Raw genomic sequence first — 21,980 nt, forward strand, 5'->3', positions numbered from 1 at the left:
AATAATTCTACTGCTTTTGTTTTCTTTATCAATACAACAACTCTTTCAACAAAAAAAAAAAGACCTAAATTAGATTTTGGAAAGGGTGGGGTAACACCGTGAGCACCGGGTGACACTAGCGACGCGACATATAGGCAGACCTAAGTTTTAGATAAAGAAAAAAATGGGTTGATAAAAGACATACTATTCTACAATTTGTTTTCAAGTTTCATTGTGTGAATATTAATTATTTGTAGGCTATAGATCTGTTTTAAATGCTATCATTGCATGTCATCTTGTTTTATGTGCAGAATACGGCACGCATGTAAAATAGTAAGACCCGGGACGTACGGTATGTAAAAAGGCAACAACCCCCCCCCTCCCCCAGTCATTTGGGGTAACAAAAAAGGTTTATTTATAATTCTGTATGGCCTATTATGCGAATTAAATTATAAAACTCTGTTGCGGGTAGGTCTAATCTTCTCCGTGACTAAACGAGTTGTGTACATGTACAGCTACTCGAGAAACCATGAGTAGAGCGTATCTCCATTGAACTGGTCTAGGTTCCATAAGTGTAACTGTATGTGAACGAGGCGTTTCTATCATCTGGTAGTGTGGATTACATTTTTGTACAAGTGCCAATGTTTTAACCCCTATGACGTTGAACTCTTGACAAAGTCATGTCTGTGTAGTATGGGTGCGTGTCCGTGTCTAGGTCAAACTAGTGGCTTTTTTTTTTTTTAGATAAACCTTTTACTTTGTATGTCATAAGCTAGACGACACGCATGCCCTAGACTTTATCTTGACAAGATTACAGCATAGGCCTACTTGTCTATGTGCTACTTGTTAGGTTTAGACTTGCTCATAGTTTTAGCAAGTAACGAGACTTGCGTTGGTAGCAAAGTGAAAATGAAAACCAATGTGTTGGATCAATTCCATGTTTACCACATAAATGAGTGATCTTGACAAGACGTTATGAATGAACAGGACAAAAACATTTCTAAGTGATTTTTCTTCATTCTGGTGCTAAGGTGTAAAGCCAATTGTAATAAAGACAAGAATAAAGGACTCTCTTGGTACGGGAAAAAAAAAAAAAGTCAAGTCAAAGTCAACATTAGACAATATTTTATTTGAGCCCTCTGAAACTACATAAAATTAAACAATAAAAGTAGGCTACAATAGTTTCATACAACACATTAAGACATTTGCCAGTACATTCATAGCACATGCAGAACATTTCAAAGTTTCAATACAGCAGCAGCAACCGCTTGGCTCTGGTGTTTGTCTTCATAATAGTATTTATCTACGAGAGAGAGCTCTTGTATTTTCTCCATTCATTCATTCCATACGTTTTTTTACTCACATGATACTCACTTTAGAACCACACACATACACGACTCCCCATTCACATCTTAATACTATATACACATGCTAACATTCACACACTGCAACGAACATTTTGATTCTTTTATTTGGGGAAAAAAAAACTTTCTATTTGTAGATAAAAACTAAATAATAACTTAAACAACAAAAAAAAAAGAATTTCTTGTACAAGACTATTCTTTTTATGATCTATTTGACAATATAAACAAGTCAAAGAGGGCTCCGACACTCCCAGTTACATCACAAGGAACCAACATACACATATTTACATAAACAGGAACAAACAAAACACAAAACAACTAACAATGACAAAACATGTATGTACAGAAACAAAAGTTATTTCACAAAAATATTAATGATGAAAATAGCAAGACAAAACCATTAAAAATATGTAATGTACATTAATAATCAATGAGGTGATATACAGATATGAAAAAAAAATAAATTATATTAACAAGTCATTTAAATTTACCGAATCCCAAGAGCATATTAAAAAAATCTTATGAAAACACGATGGGAATTATAACAATAAATAAAAAAAAATGATATTGGATGATTTTTTGTTGTTTTTAATGAAATGAATATATATATTTTATATATATGTATTGTATAATATAATGTCTTCATGTTGTTTTCTGATGATCAATGTGGTTATATCAGGAGAATGTCCAGGAAATCAACTGAATGATATTGTGATACATCACTAATATGCCAAATAAGTATGACATGTCAGTGTACATAGCAGTTGACAAACATACATTATGACTTGGCAATTCACAATGAATAAAAACAGTGATGCCATATCGCATTCAAGACCAAAAATACAACAACATAGAACCATGGCAACATGTACAAAAATAAACCGCCATGTTCCTTGGCAAAGAGAAAACAAAATATGACCAACAATACAACATGTCAAAAGAGCCAGCTGACATGTCCAACATTTGACAAACAAGGGATCATTTCAAGCATATCTCTCTGTACATGACCAATGTAATATTCATAATGACAATTGAAGAGAAGCAGCCGTGTGTGTGTGTGTGTACTTTTATTGAAAGTATTGTACTGGATTGAGGGTAGCATTGAGGAAAAACAGAAAAAAAATAAATGTTTTTATTCACGTTTGTTTTTTTTTCATAACTACCTACCATCTGCTTTACAAGAACAAAACAAACAAAAAAAAAACTGAACAGTCTAACAAGCGTGTTGGATCGCAGCAAGAACCCACTGAGACAGGAAGGGGGATAACAACATTCATTTTATCGGCAAGTTAGGCAAAAAAAAAAAAAAGTATGAGCAAACAAGCCTAAGTTCAATGTGGCAAGTGATACTAAATAAAGACTGACAAGGGCACCCAATATACTTGATAAAACCAGGTTATGGCCTCAAAAGCATGTGATCTGTTTTTGTACAGTAGTAGGAAACAAAAAAAAAACTTTTTTCATTGAGACTAATTCACACCTTAAAGACAAGGTGACAAGCACATGCATTCTTAAAACAAAGCATTTTACTATAAGTTACCATAAATAAGTAACCTACCACAAATAAGAAGTTTTTTTCTCAGCTTACAGGCAAAACAAAATGATTTGCAGGACTACCAGATCATCAGACTAAGGATACTATTTTCGAAAATACCCCCCCCCCCCCCCCCAGCAACTTTAAATCTCAAATGTTTTATGAAATCCAGCTAAAAAGAAAGAAGTAATCTTAAATTCCTAATGAAAACACAAGGCACAGATACTTTGGAGCAGTGATGCCCATCCTAATTCGACCTGCGGGCCATTTTAACTTCCGACACTCGTGTCGCGGGCCACATGATCAAAAAAAGGTAAAAAAAAAAAAAAAAAAAAAAGAAATCGACCTGAAACTGTTTTAATTGAAACCCGTGGATCTAGTACTTAGATTGATAACATTGATATTTGAGGTTTATCTTTAATCTAGTTTTTATTCGGAAAATGGCTTCGTTTTTGTTTAAATTGTGAGCAACAGTGTAGCTAGGTTTACCTCTAATCCATTTTCTCGTCTCTTTTTGGTAAATATTCCCATGGATCCTCCAATCTCTAGGCGTAGTTTAAATATCTTTTGTTCGAGGCTCAAACCAAAAATGCCCCCATATTTATTTTTATAATGTTGTTTCTAGATCTATATGTTGTATTTTTGAAACAGCCAGATCTCTTCAAAAAAAAAATATTGTGACTTATTATAATGTTTCACAAATAAAAAGTAAAAATCCGTTCAATGGTTCTGGTAGATTCTTAATTCCCTTTTCATAAAAGCAAAGAATGTTAAAGGTCGTGGTACCAATCCATCAGAGAAAAAGTGAGGCGGGCCGGGTAAAAGCTTGTCCCCCCGGCCCGCGGGCCGTATTTTGGGCATCACTGCTTTGGAGAATTGATAGTACACAAAATTATCAATACACTGTTGAGAAAAGAAAAATGAAAAGGAAAAATTTTTAGAAGTAGACTATATTTTGTCTAGATGTCATCACATATGTGATAATGGAAGCTGAATACAGAAATAAAAGAACCATGATGGGTTGTGGTACTAAAATGTGTCCAAATCACAGCCATAAAAAAAAAAAAACAAGCTGCAGATTTTTTAATCAGAATACAAGACACAGTGAAAAGAAATTCTAGAAATGGTATAAAATGTTTTATCTATTATCCAGGGGAAAATATATTAGAAATAGTAAAAAATGTTTTATCTATTATTTTAGAATGTTTAGTCTGTAAAAGCAATGCAGCATTTAAACTGATACCTTAAGTCTCATTTGGTAATCCTTATGTTACTGTATTCAAAAGAGTGCTGTAGTTTCCCTTCCAAAGAAAACAGAACAAAGTGATTCATTTATGTACAAATGCAAATACCAAGTCATTGTAGAAACAACATTGAAACTATTTATAATGGTACAACTATTTTATATATTTTGAAATAAATAATAAAAAATTCTAGAATAATATTTTGTGAGATTTCTTTACAGTTTGACTTCTTGACTCTAGCTGTCTAACCATACTGATGAAAGAAAACAACAATGTCATCTTACTACATTAACTGCCAAGCTCTAACAATAAGTATTGTCATTGTAAATAAGACCAAAACTTAAAGATTGTTTTAATGAAAGACTCGCAACCTTTTGAGTTCACACACTCCCAACACACTAACAATAGTTTGATGAAAATTACAAACAATTACATTTAGTACATGATACAAAGAGTTTGTTGAACAAAACTAATAGAACTAATAATTATTTTTGTGTAATTAACATTTGACAAATTTTCATATACTATATATATATATATATATATATATATATATATATATATATATATATATATATATATATATATATATATATATATAACACAAACATGTACATACAAACAAACAAATATACATCTGATACTAGCTTTTATACACCACAATACATACACACATCATCATCCATTTAGACTATCATTCTAATATAATGGGGCTCAACCTAACAGAAATAACTGCCACAAAAAAAAAAATTTACATTGTATAATTAAAAAAAAATAAATTTATATCTGGGTACACTGCTTATTTTTTTTTTTTTATATTTTTTTTATATAGAACTGGGATAGACATTTTTATCCTTGGTAGGCCAACTCTTAAGTGAGCACAAAGCAAAACATCTTAAATAAGTCATGAAAACAAAGTCATCAACAATGACAATAGTTGCTGAAGTCAGCTAACCGTGGAGTTTACAAAAGTAAAGTAGACCTGACTAGCCAACCTTGGCCAATCAACAAACCATCTTCAAATAATAGTACAATGGTGACAGCAAGAAAGATGGCTGATCATCACTTGACTAAGATAGCCAATCCACGTTGCACTTCTGAAATATTGGACAATACACTACATTAAGATTTATTAATTTCTTTTTTTTTTTTTACTTTAAAGGTCTACATTTTCTCAAGATTGAATTTTAACAATGCAGTAAAGAGCAAAAACATTGATCAGCTAATGAGAATTTAAATACACATGTTAAAACTTGAACCTGGCGGTGTGGGTACTTCTACCAACATTATGACAACAATAAAGAAAAAGACTAGCAGACCAAAAGAAAGTCACTGACAACAATGAAGATGACTAGCAGATCAAATGTAGTCACTAACATCAACAACACCAGTAGGCTCAATCACTCTCTATTATCACCATTTTAATATTGGAAATAAATATTGCCACAATTGCAAACATTATTTTTAATACTTGTTTTTCTCTAAAAACTATCATGTATAAAAACATGTAGATTAATGTATTTATACACAATTCCATATTAAGCTTAGAATTAATAAATACTAAAACGTTGCTTTGCTATTGAGAAAATGGTGAAACAATGAAAGAGTGGAGGAGTCAAGCGCACATAAGAAGCTAAACAACCAAGGAAAAAAGTGGTCAGCACCCACAAACTGAAGACAAACAAAAATTGCTATCCCAATCCCAGGTAACTAGTTGAGTAGCTCTACACCACTGAGCACAATAAAAAAAAAAAAAAAAAAAAAAAAGAAGAAAAAATAGACATCAGTGCAAATGTTGTGCATTGACATTTTAATTTGAAATGAGCTAAGTTAAAACCCTTTCAGCACAGGTGTGTTAAGCAGTGAAACCAGACATAAAAGTTAAAAATGTTTTACCATACAGGAATTTAAAAACAATTTAATATTTGCTAAAATATATATATATATATTTCTAGATAATAGTTTAATGTTTTTTTAGTTGGGAAAAGTCAGGAATATAGATGCCAAATGCAGCAAAGCTATCTTATGAGGAAACCTTTTCCATGTTTTACTTAAGCAAATTGAATTAATAATGTTAATGAAGATATTTCTTGATAACTGGATACCACTATGAACTTTGGGTAAACTTGTGTCAAATATATATATATAAATATGTGTATATAACAAATTGGACTAGGTTTGGTTTAAGTTTTTATACAGTTAAAAATATAGTGCTGATTTAATGATAGTATGATGAAAACAATTGTATTTAGTTATGGATTGTATACAAGAAAAACAAAACTCAAAATGTGAGTAAAATAATTAAAAAAAAAAATTTCATGCAGACTTGAGATGATACCAGTAGACAGGTAAAATGAGAACCAAAAATGAGATTTGACAAGTGAATGAAATAGGTTAATGTTACTGTTAATGAAGCATAAATGATTATTTCACTACATTGATAAAGATGTACAGATAGTCCTTTAGGTTTTATATATTGGATGTTGGATGATGTACTTTCAAGTTCAGGTTTTAAAAAGTTACATAGACAATATGAAATAAATAAAGCCTACAATTATAAGACTAGAAAGATGAAAGCAAATTTAAAATGATGCTTGAAAAATAATGTGAGGGGTGGGGAGAGAAATTTTTGTAACTGGAAAACTTTAAAACAAAATTAAGTTAACACAATAATTTCAATAAATGTCTTGAAATCTTGAGAAGAAATAAATATGGACAAAGCATGAGCAAATGGCTATATATGTTCCAGCAAGACTCAGTACCTTCATTTACAGATAGGAATCTCTTGCATTCTGAGAGACTAAAAACAATGTAATAAAAGAAAAATTTTGATTTTTGTTTTCCATTCAAACAATCCTGATGGTACATGGCCTAGTGAAACCTTCTTATTAGCAAATAGGTTACATTATATACAATGGAAGTGCACCTTGTAATTGTTGACTGATAAGCAGCATCTTTGCTCCAAAGCTCACAGGATTTATCTTTTCAAAATATTACGATTACCAAATATATTCAAAATAACTAATCTGTAAGAGAAAATGTCCAATACCAGGGAAGGCATCTACTTCAAGCCAGTCTAACTTTCTGTTTCATTATTAGGTCAAAACTTTCAGTTCTTAGTGGTGAGAGTAAGCTGTTAGACAATATTATTAACTGTTAAAGGGGATCTAGCAAATAAAAAAAATTATATATTGTAACATTTGGTCCTTCACTTCTATTAAAAAAGTACATGCTTACACTACGAGGCAAAAAAGAAAAACTTAGGGAAAAAAAAAAAACTGAGGCATGTGAAGCAAAGACTACTGACATAGCAACATAATAAAAGAAACCTTGTCAAAATGCTATCTGTGGATGGTCCAATTTTGGCCAGTATTTATTATTTAAAAGAAGGTTTAACTAAGATGGCACCAAATTTGTTTTCTTGCAACAATACTAAGCAATTTGATCATTTAGTTGTCTATGTTTTAAATCATTAAAGTGTTTGTCTTTAAAAAAAAAAATACATATCCTGTCCAAAAACTTGAAATAGAATCTGAAGTTGTCAATTTAAATTAATTTAACTACTTAAAATGTCAATAAATAACAAAGTTGCTAGGATTGCATGAAGAATTCATTGGGCTCCTCTTTTTCAAACTGTTTTGCTTCCTCCTGCATCGACTCCTTAATCTTTAGGATTGCCGCGGACTCGTTATGCTCCTGAAAATTTTAAACAGGGCGTCAACCATACTTAAGCTAAAAAAAAAGCTAAGTCAAATAAAAAAAATAATTTAAGTTAAAAAAAAAGGGGGTTAAACAAAGAATATAAAAAAAGGGGAAATTTTCTTGCAGTGTTTTATGTTAGATAGTATGTTGGACTGAAAATATTTTTAGGCCTATGTTAAGTAACAAAAAATTAGAAGAAAAAAATGGGTAGAGATATAAGTTGCTTGCTATGTAAAACAAACCAGTACATGGTTATTTACATGCTGCATATGCAAGCTCTTTGTAGTCAATTAAGAGGAAGTAGTTTACAATTTAGATATAATGTAAGGGAGACAACAATCTATTCCATCTCTTTCTGTGCTTGATAAAGTAAAACATAAATAGATAGCATTGGGAGATACTGAGAAGCTGAATGAATCTCAAACATGCAGAGTGAAACTCCTAAGAAAGTATTTCCAAACTATTGCTTTTACTTTTCAAAAATTCTGAGAATTTTCTGTTTCTATTTTATGATTGTATAAACTATTCTTTATACATCAAGATTGTTTGACATTGACCATTAAATTAATGAGCATTGGGGAGCTTAATATCCAAGAAATGCCCAAGTTTACCAAAAAAGTCAAAAAAAGAATGCCTATAATTGAATACCAAATAAATAAACAAATGATTGGTTCATCTGTTCGGCCAACAACATCAGGATGTTATAATGTAGAACAATAGCTATGTAAAGAATTTAAAACAAAAAATCAACACCTGATTAGCGGAAGTTGTTAGCCATACAAACAGTCTAATAGGTTAGATTATTTTAGTTATTGTGGCAAGAGCTGGGAAGAGTCAAGTAGATACAGGCAATTTTTGTGTATAAATGAATTTATATATATGTTATTTATAAATGTCCAGAGTTTTTCCTGCTTTTTTTTTTTAAAGAAATTCTAAACTTTCTTAAATTTTGTTACAAGCAAAAATCAGTATAGAATAACGTATGTTACACTTCTTATAATAACTTATCTAAAAACATGCTATAATATGATTGAAATAATAAAAGTGAAAATGACTTTTTTAAATTTAAAAAAAAAATTAAAAAAAAAAATAAATAAACATGCCTTTAAAAAAAAACACAAGTAGATGCTAGGTATCTATGAAAGAATAAAATGGGAGGGGAAAAAAAAGGAAATAACATGACCAATAATAGAAAGGTGTGTGTGTGTGTATGTTAAATGAATGTGATACAACTCATGCAGACAACATATATGCAAGCAGTGAACAAGCAAAATTAAGCCCCACCGCTAGGTAACAAAATAATAAACAGAAAACTGCTTTGTATAAAACAAAATGAACAAACAGGTGAAATATATGGGAAGGATATGATGTATTTATTTCGTTTTCAAATAATTTCTCTAAATGGAAATTTATAAATAATTGTGTGAGAAAAAAAATTAGGAGGCACATATTACAGAAGAAATGTTAAGAAACAATGTAAGATACTTTTCTATAACAGAGACTGTATATAGTGCATGTGAAGTGGTCAAAAGCATAGGGAGAGGGAGTTAATGCCCACCCAAGTACTGGACATCATTCCTTTGAGAGTGCAATTATAATTTTGTAAAGAACTAGAATTGTGTCTATTAAGACACATCTACTTTGATCTGTTGGTATTTTAAGTTTGGTTATGATACAATTGATAACTTATTACATTATCATTTGCTAAATTATTTTGTAATGTCCACTAAGCAATAACATATATGTTTTGAACAATGTGGTTAATTTGATCGCAGAATGGACATACCCTAAATATTACTAATCATGTTTAGGGAACTGAGAACATCTTGGAAAAGTGACATTAACAAATTGCTCATCAACTGACCAAGCCTATTTGACAAGAATAATTTATATTTACAATTTGCTGTTGTTTACACATTATATAGGAGAATATATTTAGATGTCAAAAACAATTGTGTTGATCAACAACAACAAAACCCTAACAAAAGTTTGTTCTATTTTTAAAGTTGCTTTTAAGTTGCATTTTTTTTCTTTGGGTGGGGGGGGGGGGGGGGGGGTTTTAGAGGAAACAATAAACTTAATTAATGCTACTATCCTTTCAATTAGTTCTGAATCATGGGTATTCATGTCATTAAAACAGACATGAAGATACTTATAACATTCAAAATCAAATTAATTTAAGAAAGCATGGACTTACACTTGAATGAAATAACTCTAGCAGAGTTAAGTTCATTGTCTTTTGTTATACAACATAAATTGTTATTAGCACATCATAAATTATTACTAAGGCAGTTAAATATGATTTGGGAAACAAAAACTTATTAAAAGCATTTAAAAAAAATGTTTCTTAAAATGTCTCAACGCATTAAAACCTTATGTACTAATCTGAGAAAGCTCTAAAATAGACTGACAAAAGTTGAACATATTATGTAGTTGTCTTTAACATAGAAACTTGTTTTTTAAAAATAGGGAAAATTCAATGATTGTGGATTATTAAAATGTGGAGCCGACAATTAAATGAAATAGTTAAAAACAAGTAATTGGAGTTATCAAACTATACACATATGTTAGGCCATGTAATTTGAAGGAAAAAAAAATCACCTAAAAATCAAAGAGCTTTTTTTGTCAGTTTAAAGTACATCTACAAAGACAGAAAAAAAAATTGGAATTTCAATAGAGGAAAAAAAAAGACCATATTCCAAAATTGGTCCAAATTTAAAATAACAATTGTCTCCATTTTAGATCTATAGACTCTTGTCAATGGCACAATCACTGCTGAAATCTGTCATCACTTGAGTGCACTAAGCTTGACAAATTAACTGGTTCAGTAGTGAGGGAAAGGATTTCTAGAAAATGTTTCTGCAACTGCCCACCTACAAAGAAGTAGAATGAAACTTTGTTTTCCTTAAATGCCTTTGAAAAAGCAATTAACTTTTCTTTTTTTTTTTTTAAATCTGCAATTCTAACACTAGAGGGTAGGAAACAATTTAAAAACTTTTCCCCAAAATCTTTGTTCAAAACGAGTCTATGTTGATAGCTGAAATGACTTTAACAAATACTCTGAACTTTTATGTTTTTGAAAAAATGTCAAGTAGAATGGCGATGTGAACAATGTAAGCCTTGTGTGTTAGGAAGGGTTGGGCAGTAGGAGGTGGGAAATAAAAGATAAACATTTCACATAAGAAGACCCTGACTCACACTGTCCTGATATCCCCCTAGTCCATAAGGTCCCATGTCTCCTCCAACACTGCTTACAGGTGGCATATCATCTCGCGGTGTTCCACGGCCATTGGCAGGTGAATTTTTCATACCATCCATATCACCTGAAAAGAAAATCATTTTCACATAGTTCAAAATAACTATAAAGCAGATACAAGAATAGAAAATAAATAAATAACAAGATTGAACAGCATTTACTTACTCATTAAGTTACCATTCATAACAGAGGGCATGTCACCAGGCCCCATCGGACCCATAGGTCCATCAGGACCACCCATCGGAAACTGAAAACAAAAGCACAAATAAAAACAAATGTGATTATAAAAATGGGAAACTCTATAGCTTTCTAAAATAAAAGTTCTTTTGTGTAAATGCAACGTACACTATTTAATCCTTTCAAAAAGTAGATTTAATGTATACTGTAGAGATGTAAATGTCTAAACTGAGTCTGTATAACTTGTACTGTTCAGCAAATAGGTTGCATGTTTCTGTATGCATCAAATTACTAGCGAGTTCTTAATTACAGACATGTAGACGAATAATACAACTCCATAAAAAGAGTAGACAACCAACAGGCGTATGAAGTATAACCGTTTAATGCACAACAGGAGCAGTCTAGTCTCAGTCGCTATCACGTACGATGTTACCTCTATGAACGCCTAGCCTAAACTGTCTGTTTAATCTAGATAAGCTACAGTCTCGCTTTGGATTATAAGTCGTCATAATTGTGTTCATTATCAGTCACCTAAAGTGCGTCTCTACAATACTTACTCCTGGCATTCCTCCCATTCCTGGTGGGCCTTGTTTCATCATGTACATTGGATCACCACCTCCACCTGAATCTATCAATACAAAAATAAGAATTACATTCTGAAAATCTAAAACGTGTTAGGTACATTATCTTTTAATACATTTTTTAAACACTAGAAAAGCTGAACACTCACAGATAAATTACTTTTACTAGTTATTGGAGATTTTCATGTTAAACTAAAAACAATGTCAAGGATGCCAAATTCAAATTGAACTTCACTATTGCCAAGTAAATAAAAAAGAACTGAGCTAAATTTTTTTTAGCAATATTGCAAAGCCTGGCAGTTGATATTCATATCAACTCTCCATTATCACAGCTACTTAATTGTAAAAAAAAATATAAAAAAAAATAAAAGTAAAGTTCCCCTTTCAGACCTTGTGGTCTATAGGGCAGATGATGAAAGGTCATCTGTTTCTGTGGCCCATGGTTAACGAGGGTGTCATGTGGCCAGCACAACAATCAACCGCCTTTACTTTTCCCCAACTAATGTTAGAACTGGTTGGACGGCGCCCAACAAAGATCCCGAAATTAAAAATCCCAGTAATCACCAGGTTTTGAATCCCGGTTCCGAAGCCAAGTGCTTTACAGCTCAGCCACAGCACCTCCTACTTAATTGAGCAATGTTTTAAATGTCATAGAGTAAAAGTCTAATGTTTCCTCCATATTGAAATTAGTTTGTACAATAAATGAAAGAGCTTAGAAAAATGTGGATTCTAGTGCTAAAAAGTAAAAAATGAACATGTTTTAAATAACATATCTAATCAACACAACCTTTTTATCCTATACCAGATACACCAAAATGCTAGCTATTTAGTTTTTCTGCCATGTATGAAAATCTCCAATATCTTTGTTTTATATTGGTCACAATAATAAAACAAAATGTAACTTTGATTTTTTTTTTAAATTAATTTTTTGCTTAATCTTAAGTCTATAAAGCAGATATTACATAATTATGCATAATCCATTCAATATAGTTTGATTAAAAGACCAATAGATTAAGAAATCTTTAAATAGCAATGTGAAGTCATGTACGAAGCCCACTTGTTTTTAAGTAGTATTTAAAGCAGTTAAATCTGTAACTTTAGAATCTAAACAATTACGGTATTATAATAGTTTCAGAGATGCCTACGTGAATAAATGGAAATGTGCATTCCCAGACCTGGAAATTTGTATTTTGAGGGGCAAATGTGTATTTTCCTAAATGTAAAGAAATATACTCACGAAAGACTAAAATCATTCAAGCACATAACATACACGAAATGCCTGAATACTTAAAATTAACACACCAAAATTTATAAGACATTCTGTAGATTTTTCAAAATATTTATGCATTTGGTCTTAGACTGAGACTTTTCTAGAAAATGTTAGAATGTTGCCATTCTTGTCAGTAATCTTATAATCATGATGCCTCTAGTGTTTTATTCCTGATTCCATAATAGCACCATTTGAAAATTCATTCAAAGCAATGGGAATTTTTAAAAGAAGTGAATTTAGACTTTAAGCCAGAAGTAAAGATTTGCTTGGCTGGATCAGTGACATCTAATTTAATAAAAGTAGTTTTGTTTAAAGGCTATTTCTTTACTAGGTATAAAGACACTGGAAATATGTTATCATATTTTGAAAGAATTCAAATTTCTTTATTTCAAGCTATTCTTTGCAGAGTCAGCAATGAAAGCTTTGGCATCCACTATAATCACTATTCACAAAAGATTTTTTTACTGAGACAGATAATCCTAACTAGTCATTGAATTTTGTTTCTAATATAGAAGCTGGGCTATTGAGTCTGCTGAATATAGATAAACTTCCTGTATGTGTAAGATAAAACTATTTATTCTGGGTTCTAATGTTTGAAGTTGTTTTAGAAAACAGACAGATGTTTTCAAGAAGGGTGCAAATAATAAAAAAACGCTTTTTTTAATACATAAGAAAAAGCTTTTTTATTGCAAATACACTCAACCTTGAATGTTCCTAACTTTATTCTTTAATTTATGTTTTCAAAAGTAATAGAATTAGATCTATAATAGTAGCTTTAGATCCACCACAGAAGATACTTAATGCAATTTTTTAGAGTCAGGATTTCATTCTTCGTCATAAGTAATGAAACCTAGTTAAGTCACTAGTGACCATAACGTAGATTTAAATCTGCCACAGAAGATACTTTCGGCAATTTTGAGTCAGGACACTGTCAGGGGCAGGTATGGTGAGAGTGAATGTGTTATTTCTTTGTTACTTTATTTTAGTATGAAAGAGTTATATCCCTTTGTTTATTTCCACAGGCATGAATGTGAACAGTATACTAGTGATGGTTTTGAATGTGAGTTTTTCTTGTATGATAGAGAGAAACTGGTAGTCAGTTGTTTTTCCTGGACTGGTGTTTATGTACTTATTTTTCTTGAGAGTGGCTGTCATTTTTGTGCTTTATCGGATATTAAAGTATTATTTGTATTTCCATGAATATCTGTAGTTCAAGTTGAATTTAATCTAGTATTACTTTATTGTTATTTAAGTAACCCCCTAACGAGCCAAGTAATAAAGGAACCCGACAGGCACATCATTTTAATCCTTTTATCAGATTAAGCTCAACCACCATTTCTACAAATAAAACCTCCACTCTTCTCACTTTCATTTCTAGAGAACTCTCTTCTGAATTTGGTGGTTTAAAAAACAAAAAACTAATGTAGATCTAGAGGCGCTTCACAAACAGCTGATTGGTTTTTAATGTGAATAGATGTTTTACATGAAATACTACACTCCTCCTTATTCTTTGGACTTGCTGTAAGTAATTATTATTAGGCCACCAAAAGGTATTTTAACAATACCACGGAATAGTTTTGTTCTAAATGTGATCTAGGTATATATAAAATTAGAGCATCCTATACTGCTCTATTTTTTTATTTTGGATTCCATAAAGGCTAGAATCAACATTTTGTAAAATTAATACCACCTCAACATCCCTAATAATAGGCAGAATTTACAGACCACCAAATTCTAGTTTAGAATACATGCAGGAACTATGTAATCAGATTACTACACTTAAAGAGACAAATAAAAATGCAGTTTTTTGGATTATGGGTGATTTCAACCTACCTGATATAAATTGGAAAACACTAACCATAGATAAACACCAAAACCTTAAATGAGCTTTTCATAGAAACTTTACACAACCTAAGTTTAGATCAAATCATTAAAAAGCCAACTAGATTAAACAACACATTAGATCTCAGCTTAACACACAGACCTGGATTAGAAGTTGATTATGATATTATCCCTGGTCTATCAGACCATGAGATCATACAAATACACAGTCAGATAAAAGCTGTAGCCAATACAAAACCCAAAAGAAAAATCTTACTCTGGAATAAATGTAACCTAACACAACTACACCAAGCTGCATTAAACTTTCAACAAACATTCTTAATAGAAAAAGACATTAACCAACCAGTCGATGACCTCTGGAATTTCATTAAAAACCATCTTAAAAGCATTATAGAAAATCATATACCAACTAAATATGCATCAAACAAAATAAATAAATGCTGGTTTAATAATAGACTGAAGAAGCTTTGTAAACAGAAGGAAAACCTATATAGAAAATTTAAAGAAACTAATGCAGAAAGAGTTTACAAAAAGTATATAAAAATTAAACACTTAACCCAAAAAGTAAGCAGACAGCTGCAGAGTGAATACATAAACAATGTAATATCTAAAGATAACAACAAAAACCTATGGTCATACATTAAGTCTAAGAAAATGGAAACAACAGGCATAGCGCCATTAAAAGATGAACATAACATAATACATAATGATAATGAAACTAAAGCAAACATCCTAAACAAATACTTTGCATCAGCATTCTCAGCCCCAGGAGACAAAGACATATTACTGAATTTGAACCAAGTAGACAACATAGAAGATATAGTAGTACAAGAAAATGGAATTCAAAAACTATTAGCCAACACCAAACCAAATAAAGCTTCTGGACCTGATGGTATTCCAGCTAGATTACTCAAAGAACTAAGTAATGAGCTAGCCCCAGTGTTCAAAATACTCTTTCAGGCTTCACTTAACCAGGGCAGAGTACCAAAGGACTGGAAAGAAGCTAATGTCACCCCCCTATTTAAAAAAGGAGAAAAATCTGACCCAGGAAACTACAGACCAGTATCACTTACCAGCATCACATGTAAAATCCTAGAACACATAATATGTAGCAACATCATAAACCACTTAGACAAACATAATATCCTCACACCATACCAACATGGCTTTAGGAAATATAGATCATGTGAAACACAACTAATAGGACTAATTGATGATTTTTCAAAAGGTTTAGATAATAGTGAACAAATAGATGCTATCTTACTAGATTTTTCTAAGGCTTTTGACAAAGTTCACCACCATAGTTTGCTTAAAAAATTAAAATATTTCGGCATTAATGGTCCACTGCATCAGTGGATTAAAGATTTTCTGATAGGGAGAGAACAAACTGTAATAATAAATGGCTCTAAATCAACACCGATAACAGTAAACTCAGGTGTACCTCAAGGAACAGTCTTGGGTCCACTACTATTTTTAATTTACATAAACGATTTACCAAATTGCATTAATTCAGGAACAAAAGTCAGATTATTTGCAGACGATTGCATAATATATAGAACAATAAAAACAACACAAGACACAGATATTTTACAAAGAGAATTAGATGAATTACAGAAATGGGAATCAAATTGGAGCATGTCTTTCCACCCAGAAAAATGTCAGTTGTTAAGAGTAACAAAAAAACTAAAACAAATTAATTCCACTTATCTTATTCATGGCAAACCAGTAACACAGACTAAAAACGCAAAATACCTAGGTGTTATAATAAATGAAAAACTGTCATGGAATCCACATATTGATGAAACTACAAAAAATCAAACAAAGCATTAGGATTTATTAAAAGAAATTTCTATAAATCAAATAAGAACATAAAACTAAAATGTTATTTAACCTTGGTTAGGCCAATAATAGAATATGCATCCTCTGTTTGGGACCCCTCAACTCAAGAAAACATTAAGAAACTAGAACAGACACAAAATAGAGCAGTGCGATTAGAGTAACACCTTTAGTAAAATCACTAAATTTAGAAAGCCTTCATTCTCTCTGACACATTGGAAGGAACAGCAAGAACTAATAAATATTTCATATCTTCTTTTTTTAAAAAGACAAAGCTAATTTTTATTGTGGATCTGTCATGTAATTATATGTATGATTGACCTATATATAAATCTGCATGATAGAAATAACTTTACCGATTTTTTTTGTTTAGCTTTCTCAATTTTAAAGAACAAAGCTAATTTTTATTGTGGATCTGTCATGTTCCACAATTAAATTATGTATGATTGACCTATATATAAATCTGTGTGATCGAAATAATTTTACCGTTTATTTTTTGTTTAGCTTTCTCAATGCGCTATGATCCTATCACTTGTCTAGATCAGTTGTGAAAGGGAGAGGGAATATCTGGGTGAATGTTTACAAGATCATTTTTTTAAATGCATAAAAATTCAACTTATACCACCACATGTCAAGCATGATTTATTTCTTTTGTTCAAGATACCAAACAAAATAATTAACTCATTAGCTACTTATGCGACCAAATGCGCCCTTCCCCCCTCAGTACTAATGCGCCCAAATGCGCCCGCCACAGCACGACTTGCATAGCTCTCGTTTTCCTGCGCGACACGTGGTGTTATTTTGAGCTGGCTGGGTTTTTTAAAAAGTAGAAGTATACATCGTTTCGTTAAAAAAAACGGATGTTTTTACGTCTTTCGCTTCAGTTTCTATGGGCCTTCAAAGTTCAGTGATTTTTTTTCGATTTTCCTTAGCTGCGCAGGCCATTTTCTCAATGACCTTTCAATTTTTAGACCCATTATCGCAAATAATACACTAAATACAGCTAATAATGAACTTGATATTGATCAAGACATTGATCATTAGAATTTAGCGCTACATTTAGACTTAGATCTAGTCCGATTCAGAGAGAGAGTGAAGTAAACATTAGAAATTTAGATCTATAATCTAGCCTAGATCTAGACTATTCTGGATCTAGCGTCAATGAATTCTTGACTGATATTTTGAACAGTTTTTATTTACCACATGAAAACTTTTGATGAAATAGATCTAGTTGGGGTTGTTCACAACGTTGGTTTGGACAATGGTTTGATTACTTTTACTTTGTTATGCTAGAAGTAATGAAATCTGATACACATGCTGAACCGCATCAGCATGATGCCATGTTCAGGAAACTAAGGGCCTCACGCGCACCCAGTGAAAGTCAGTAAATACTCAAGACATATACAGATTTTATAAATAAGCATAATGTTTATTGTATAGGCCTACTAAATTCCTACTTATAAACATTACTGGTCTTTGGGTAAATGTTAAATATTACCAAAAATTACAGATCTGATGGGGGTGGGGGGTCCACCAGTCTTCAAAAAATCAGGCACTCAAACACATTTTCGTCTTTACCTGTTGTTTTTATTGTTTTAATCTTGTAAAACCTAATCAAATTATAAATCATTTTAAAAGTCATCCATTTCTCTTTTTTACAAGTATTTTTTGTTATTGATAGATGTTGTTTTATGTTTTTTAAAATATATTTTGTAAAGTCAGCCTATTGATGTTTTGGAGTTACCTCCCTTTGCTTAGTATTTAGAGAGATGCTGTTTAGGTATGGGCTTAGTAGCTAATGAGTTAATAACCAATAGATTAGGGTTAGGGTATAATTGGTAAATTAAAAAAAAAAAAGATTCTTGTGTTGTCAGGTAAAAGAAACTATTGTGCAAATGTTCAACTTGATAAGAGATTGGGTGTCGGAGAAATAATGTTTACAAACTTTTACCAGACAGACAAAGTGAGTTCATACAAGCTTCGTTAAAAGCAAAACTGATCTCGTGATAGATCTAAAAAGAAAGGTCTATTTCCAGGCATTGACGCACAGATCTACATAGGTGATTAGCAAATACTTTGTAGGCGAAATGCCTATTTATAGACTACTGTACTCGCGTATTTTCATGTCCATTTGCGTACAAAATATGCAAGATGTATACTTGTATGCAACTCTGTAGTTTATAGTAACAAATGTAGAACAAGAAGCTTTTTTATTGTATCAGCCTATTAAGCCAGCTGTTTTGTTTAGATCAATGCAAGCTTTGCCTTAGATTAGTGTCTACCATTCAAAATCTGAATATAAAACTTTTTTCCCAGGTCCATAGCAAAAATGTTATTACTGAAGTGAGATTAAAAATAACAGAAAATTTGTGGAAAGCTCGGCATTGAATGTTACTCAAAAGAACATTTTACAAATAATACAATAATAATATAAATAATATAAAAAGCAAACTACTGATTATAAATGTATATAGCTACCATGAATAACAGGACTGTATGAAGTTGGAGTTCGTCGCATCTCACCTTGAGGACTAGCCATAATTGGAGTGCCTGGGGGTCCTCCTGAAGGTGGGGGACCCTGTGGCACATAATCCTGAGATAATAAAAGAATGAAAATTGCAAAATAAAATGATGCAAAAAGGATTTTTTAATAAGATACCAGGGTTAAAAAAAAAACATCTACATTATAAAATTTATGTAAAGTTAATTACTTACATTATAATTAGCTGGAGATGCACAATTCATCTGCAGATCAAATTGCAAAAAAAAATCAATATAAAATTAAATCTCAAGTTTTATCTCACAACGATGCCTATATAAAGATATTAACACTTTCTCTCCTAATCGATGATACCATCGTTGATTTGACCCCATTATTTCAGCCGAATCGATAACATTATCGTTAATGCTTAAAAAGTCAGTTGTTTTGTTTTCTTTCCTCCCAAAATGTTTTTAGCTGCTTATAATTTAAGCTTGAATAGTTTCCCTTCGGAAAACAGATTATTTTTCATTTTTCATGTATTTTAACCAGAAACACTTTTTTTTTTTAAAGAGTGGGTCTCTTGTACACTGCAAGTTTTTTATTTAAATTCCATTATTCTAAATAAAATTTCAGGTTGGTTTTATAAACATCACTTTGTTTTTATCTAAAAAGAATGTGCATTTCTCTTTAATTCTATACAAAATATCACATTTTCTGATAACAAACAAAAAAGTTATTGAAGTTTAATCATAACAGGGTAGTGAAATACAAAGGAGCAAAATGGATAATTGCATCGCAATGTGGAAAATAATCATGGAGATAAAGAGTTAAGTAAAAAATTACTTCAAAGTATAATAAAAAAAAAAAACAACTATTTTCTTTAATCAATAGATATCTACTAGCCAAAAAAAAGTAAAGTGTTTTACTCACATTATAGCTAGCTGGAGAAGCACAATTCATCTGTCAAAACAAAAGATATAACATAAAATACACATTTTGAAAAATTTACTGAGAAGATATAATTTTTCCCAAGGTTTTTACCATGAATAATTATTTTCTAAAGATATAAATGTTCAAAATGCAATACTCACAGAAGATGTATTTGGAGGCCATCTATTTTGTGGTCCTGGTCCACCTGGCCTGAAAAAGTTCAGCATATATTTAGAATTTCAATTATTCCGAAAATTATTAATGACAAATACAAGATTTGTTTTGAAACCTTACAATATTAAATTATTTGAAATACTTGAGTGCAGTAAAGAAAACAATGAGCAAAAAAAACAAGACAACCTACATTGATAAGGGAGGCATTCCACCTGGTCCTGGTCCAGGACCCATACTAGAGTTTGGTGGTGGTGGTCCCCTGACACCATAATTCTGTAAGGAATCATACATCTGAAACAAGATAACCAAAAAATATTGAAAGTGTGATTTTTATCTACTTTATATTTCATAATGGAAATGTTTCCAATTGAAAAAGCAAATTCTTTATTTACATAGAAAAATGAATAGCAAGTACTTTTCAACTGAATCTTTTATTTGTATTGTCTTCAGTTTAAATTAATATTATTATTTAAAAGCCAAATTTTCACATTTTTAACTGAATAATGAAATGTACAGGTTCTCAAGACAGTTGTCGAGGTTTTACTGTGAGAAGGAATTTTAGGGATAATTATAAAGGCAATGCCTAAAGCAATTTTGCAAAGAGATTATATTAGGATTAAGAAGAGCCAAAAAGCATTTGTATTTTAATTATCAATAAATGTTTATCCACTCACAGGATTCATTGGTCCTGGCATCCTTCCACCAGGGTGATTCATTCTCTGCATAGGACCCATTCCTGGATGACCTAATAAGGAAAAAATAAATAATTTTGTAATGCAATAAGACAAGACACTTTGATAAGCCTTTGTGACAAATATTTTCACTCTAAAATCAAGTGGGTTTTTTTTACATTTTAAAATAAAATTGAATTTAAAAAAGTAAAAGCAATAAACTCTATGCAAATATTTTTTTACTGACCAATTTGTATAAATCAATTAATTAAAATGATCAATAGATTAAAAGGGAAGATTTTAATGTAAAGACAAATATGATGAAAAACAAAACTAACGAAAAACAAACATTTCTCTCAAACCAGGGTGGATATGATAAAACTAAACATGACACAAATTTTTTTGAAGAGAAGTCTTTTACTAGACTCTATAAACTAAGTACACAGATACACATACTGCATAAAGCATACACACATGAAGATATAAAATGATTTTTTCATAGAAATTTAAAGTTGAAACAACAAACTCTGTTCACAAAGACATCTTTAATAAAAGCAATGAAAAGGCCAAGGCCAATGATATATATATATAAAGCAGTATGAATAATTCGAGGAGAGGATAATCTAGATCTGTATCTATTGCAGATAAAAATGAAACTTAGATTATCAAAAAATGGAGAAGAATTAGGTACAGGGTGTAATAACTGTGAAGGAAATTGTATTAATGTAGATAGAAAAGGATGTCGGATAAATCTTGAGTGAAATAATTGAAAACTCAGTTCTAGATGTGTGATTTATTGATTTCAATACTTATAACAATTCATATTATCTTTATAGACAGATTTAGTGTAGATTTTATTAGACATCATCATGTTCTGGATTTAGCATAAGATCTTTTGTATTTTGCTACTTTACTGTTTAGTTGTCCATCCTGAAAAT

General features: G+C 31.1%; 2 protein-coding genes across 6 annotated transcripts in view; both read right to left on the minus strand.

Moving 5' to 3' along the window:
* The window catches only part of LOC106077618 (very-long-chain enoyl-CoA reductase-like), a 129,461-nt gene that overhangs the window by 89,243 nt on the left and 18,238 nt on the right, over positions 1-21,980 (minus strand). The window lies entirely within an intron of this gene.
* LOC106066186 (single-stranded DNA-binding protein 3-like) overlaps positions 1,088-21,980 on the minus strand; it is a 68,320-nt gene continuing 47,427 nt past the window's right edge. For 3 of the 5 annotated variants that reach the window (XM_013225164.2, XM_013225159.2, XM_013225171.2), the window contains 10 exons: positions 21,046-21,116; positions 20,562-20,662; positions 20,359-20,407; positions 20,198-20,227; positions 19,501-19,530; positions 19,264-19,378; positions 11,814-11,884; positions 11,245-11,326; positions 11,022-11,146; positions 1,088-7,817 (listed from right to left, as the gene is read on the minus strand). In XM_013225164.2, the coding sequence (XP_013080618.1) occupies positions 7,713-7,817; positions 11,022-11,146; positions 11,245-11,326; positions 11,814-11,884; positions 19,264-19,378; positions 19,501-19,530; positions 20,198-20,227; positions 20,359-20,407; positions 20,562-20,662; positions 21,046-21,116 (779 nt within the window). In that variant the 3' untranslated portion in view covers positions 1,088-7,712. Of the gene's footprint in view, positions 7,818-9,175; positions 10,697-11,021; positions 11,147-11,244; positions 11,327-11,813; positions 11,885-19,263; positions 19,379-19,500; positions 19,531-20,197; positions 20,228-20,358; positions 20,408-20,561; positions 20,663-21,045; positions 21,117-21,980 lie in introns of those variants that run through there. The other 2 variants (XM_013225188.2, XM_013225178.2) reach the window with 2 other exon arrangements.

The sequence above is a fragment of the Biomphalaria glabrata genome, chromosome 5 (assembly GCF_947242115.1).
Source record: "Biomphalaria glabrata chromosome 5, xgBioGlab47.1, whole genome shotgun sequence".
Classification (NCBI taxonomy): Eukaryota; Metazoa; Mollusca; class Gastropoda; family Planorbidae; genus Biomphalaria; species Biomphalaria glabrata.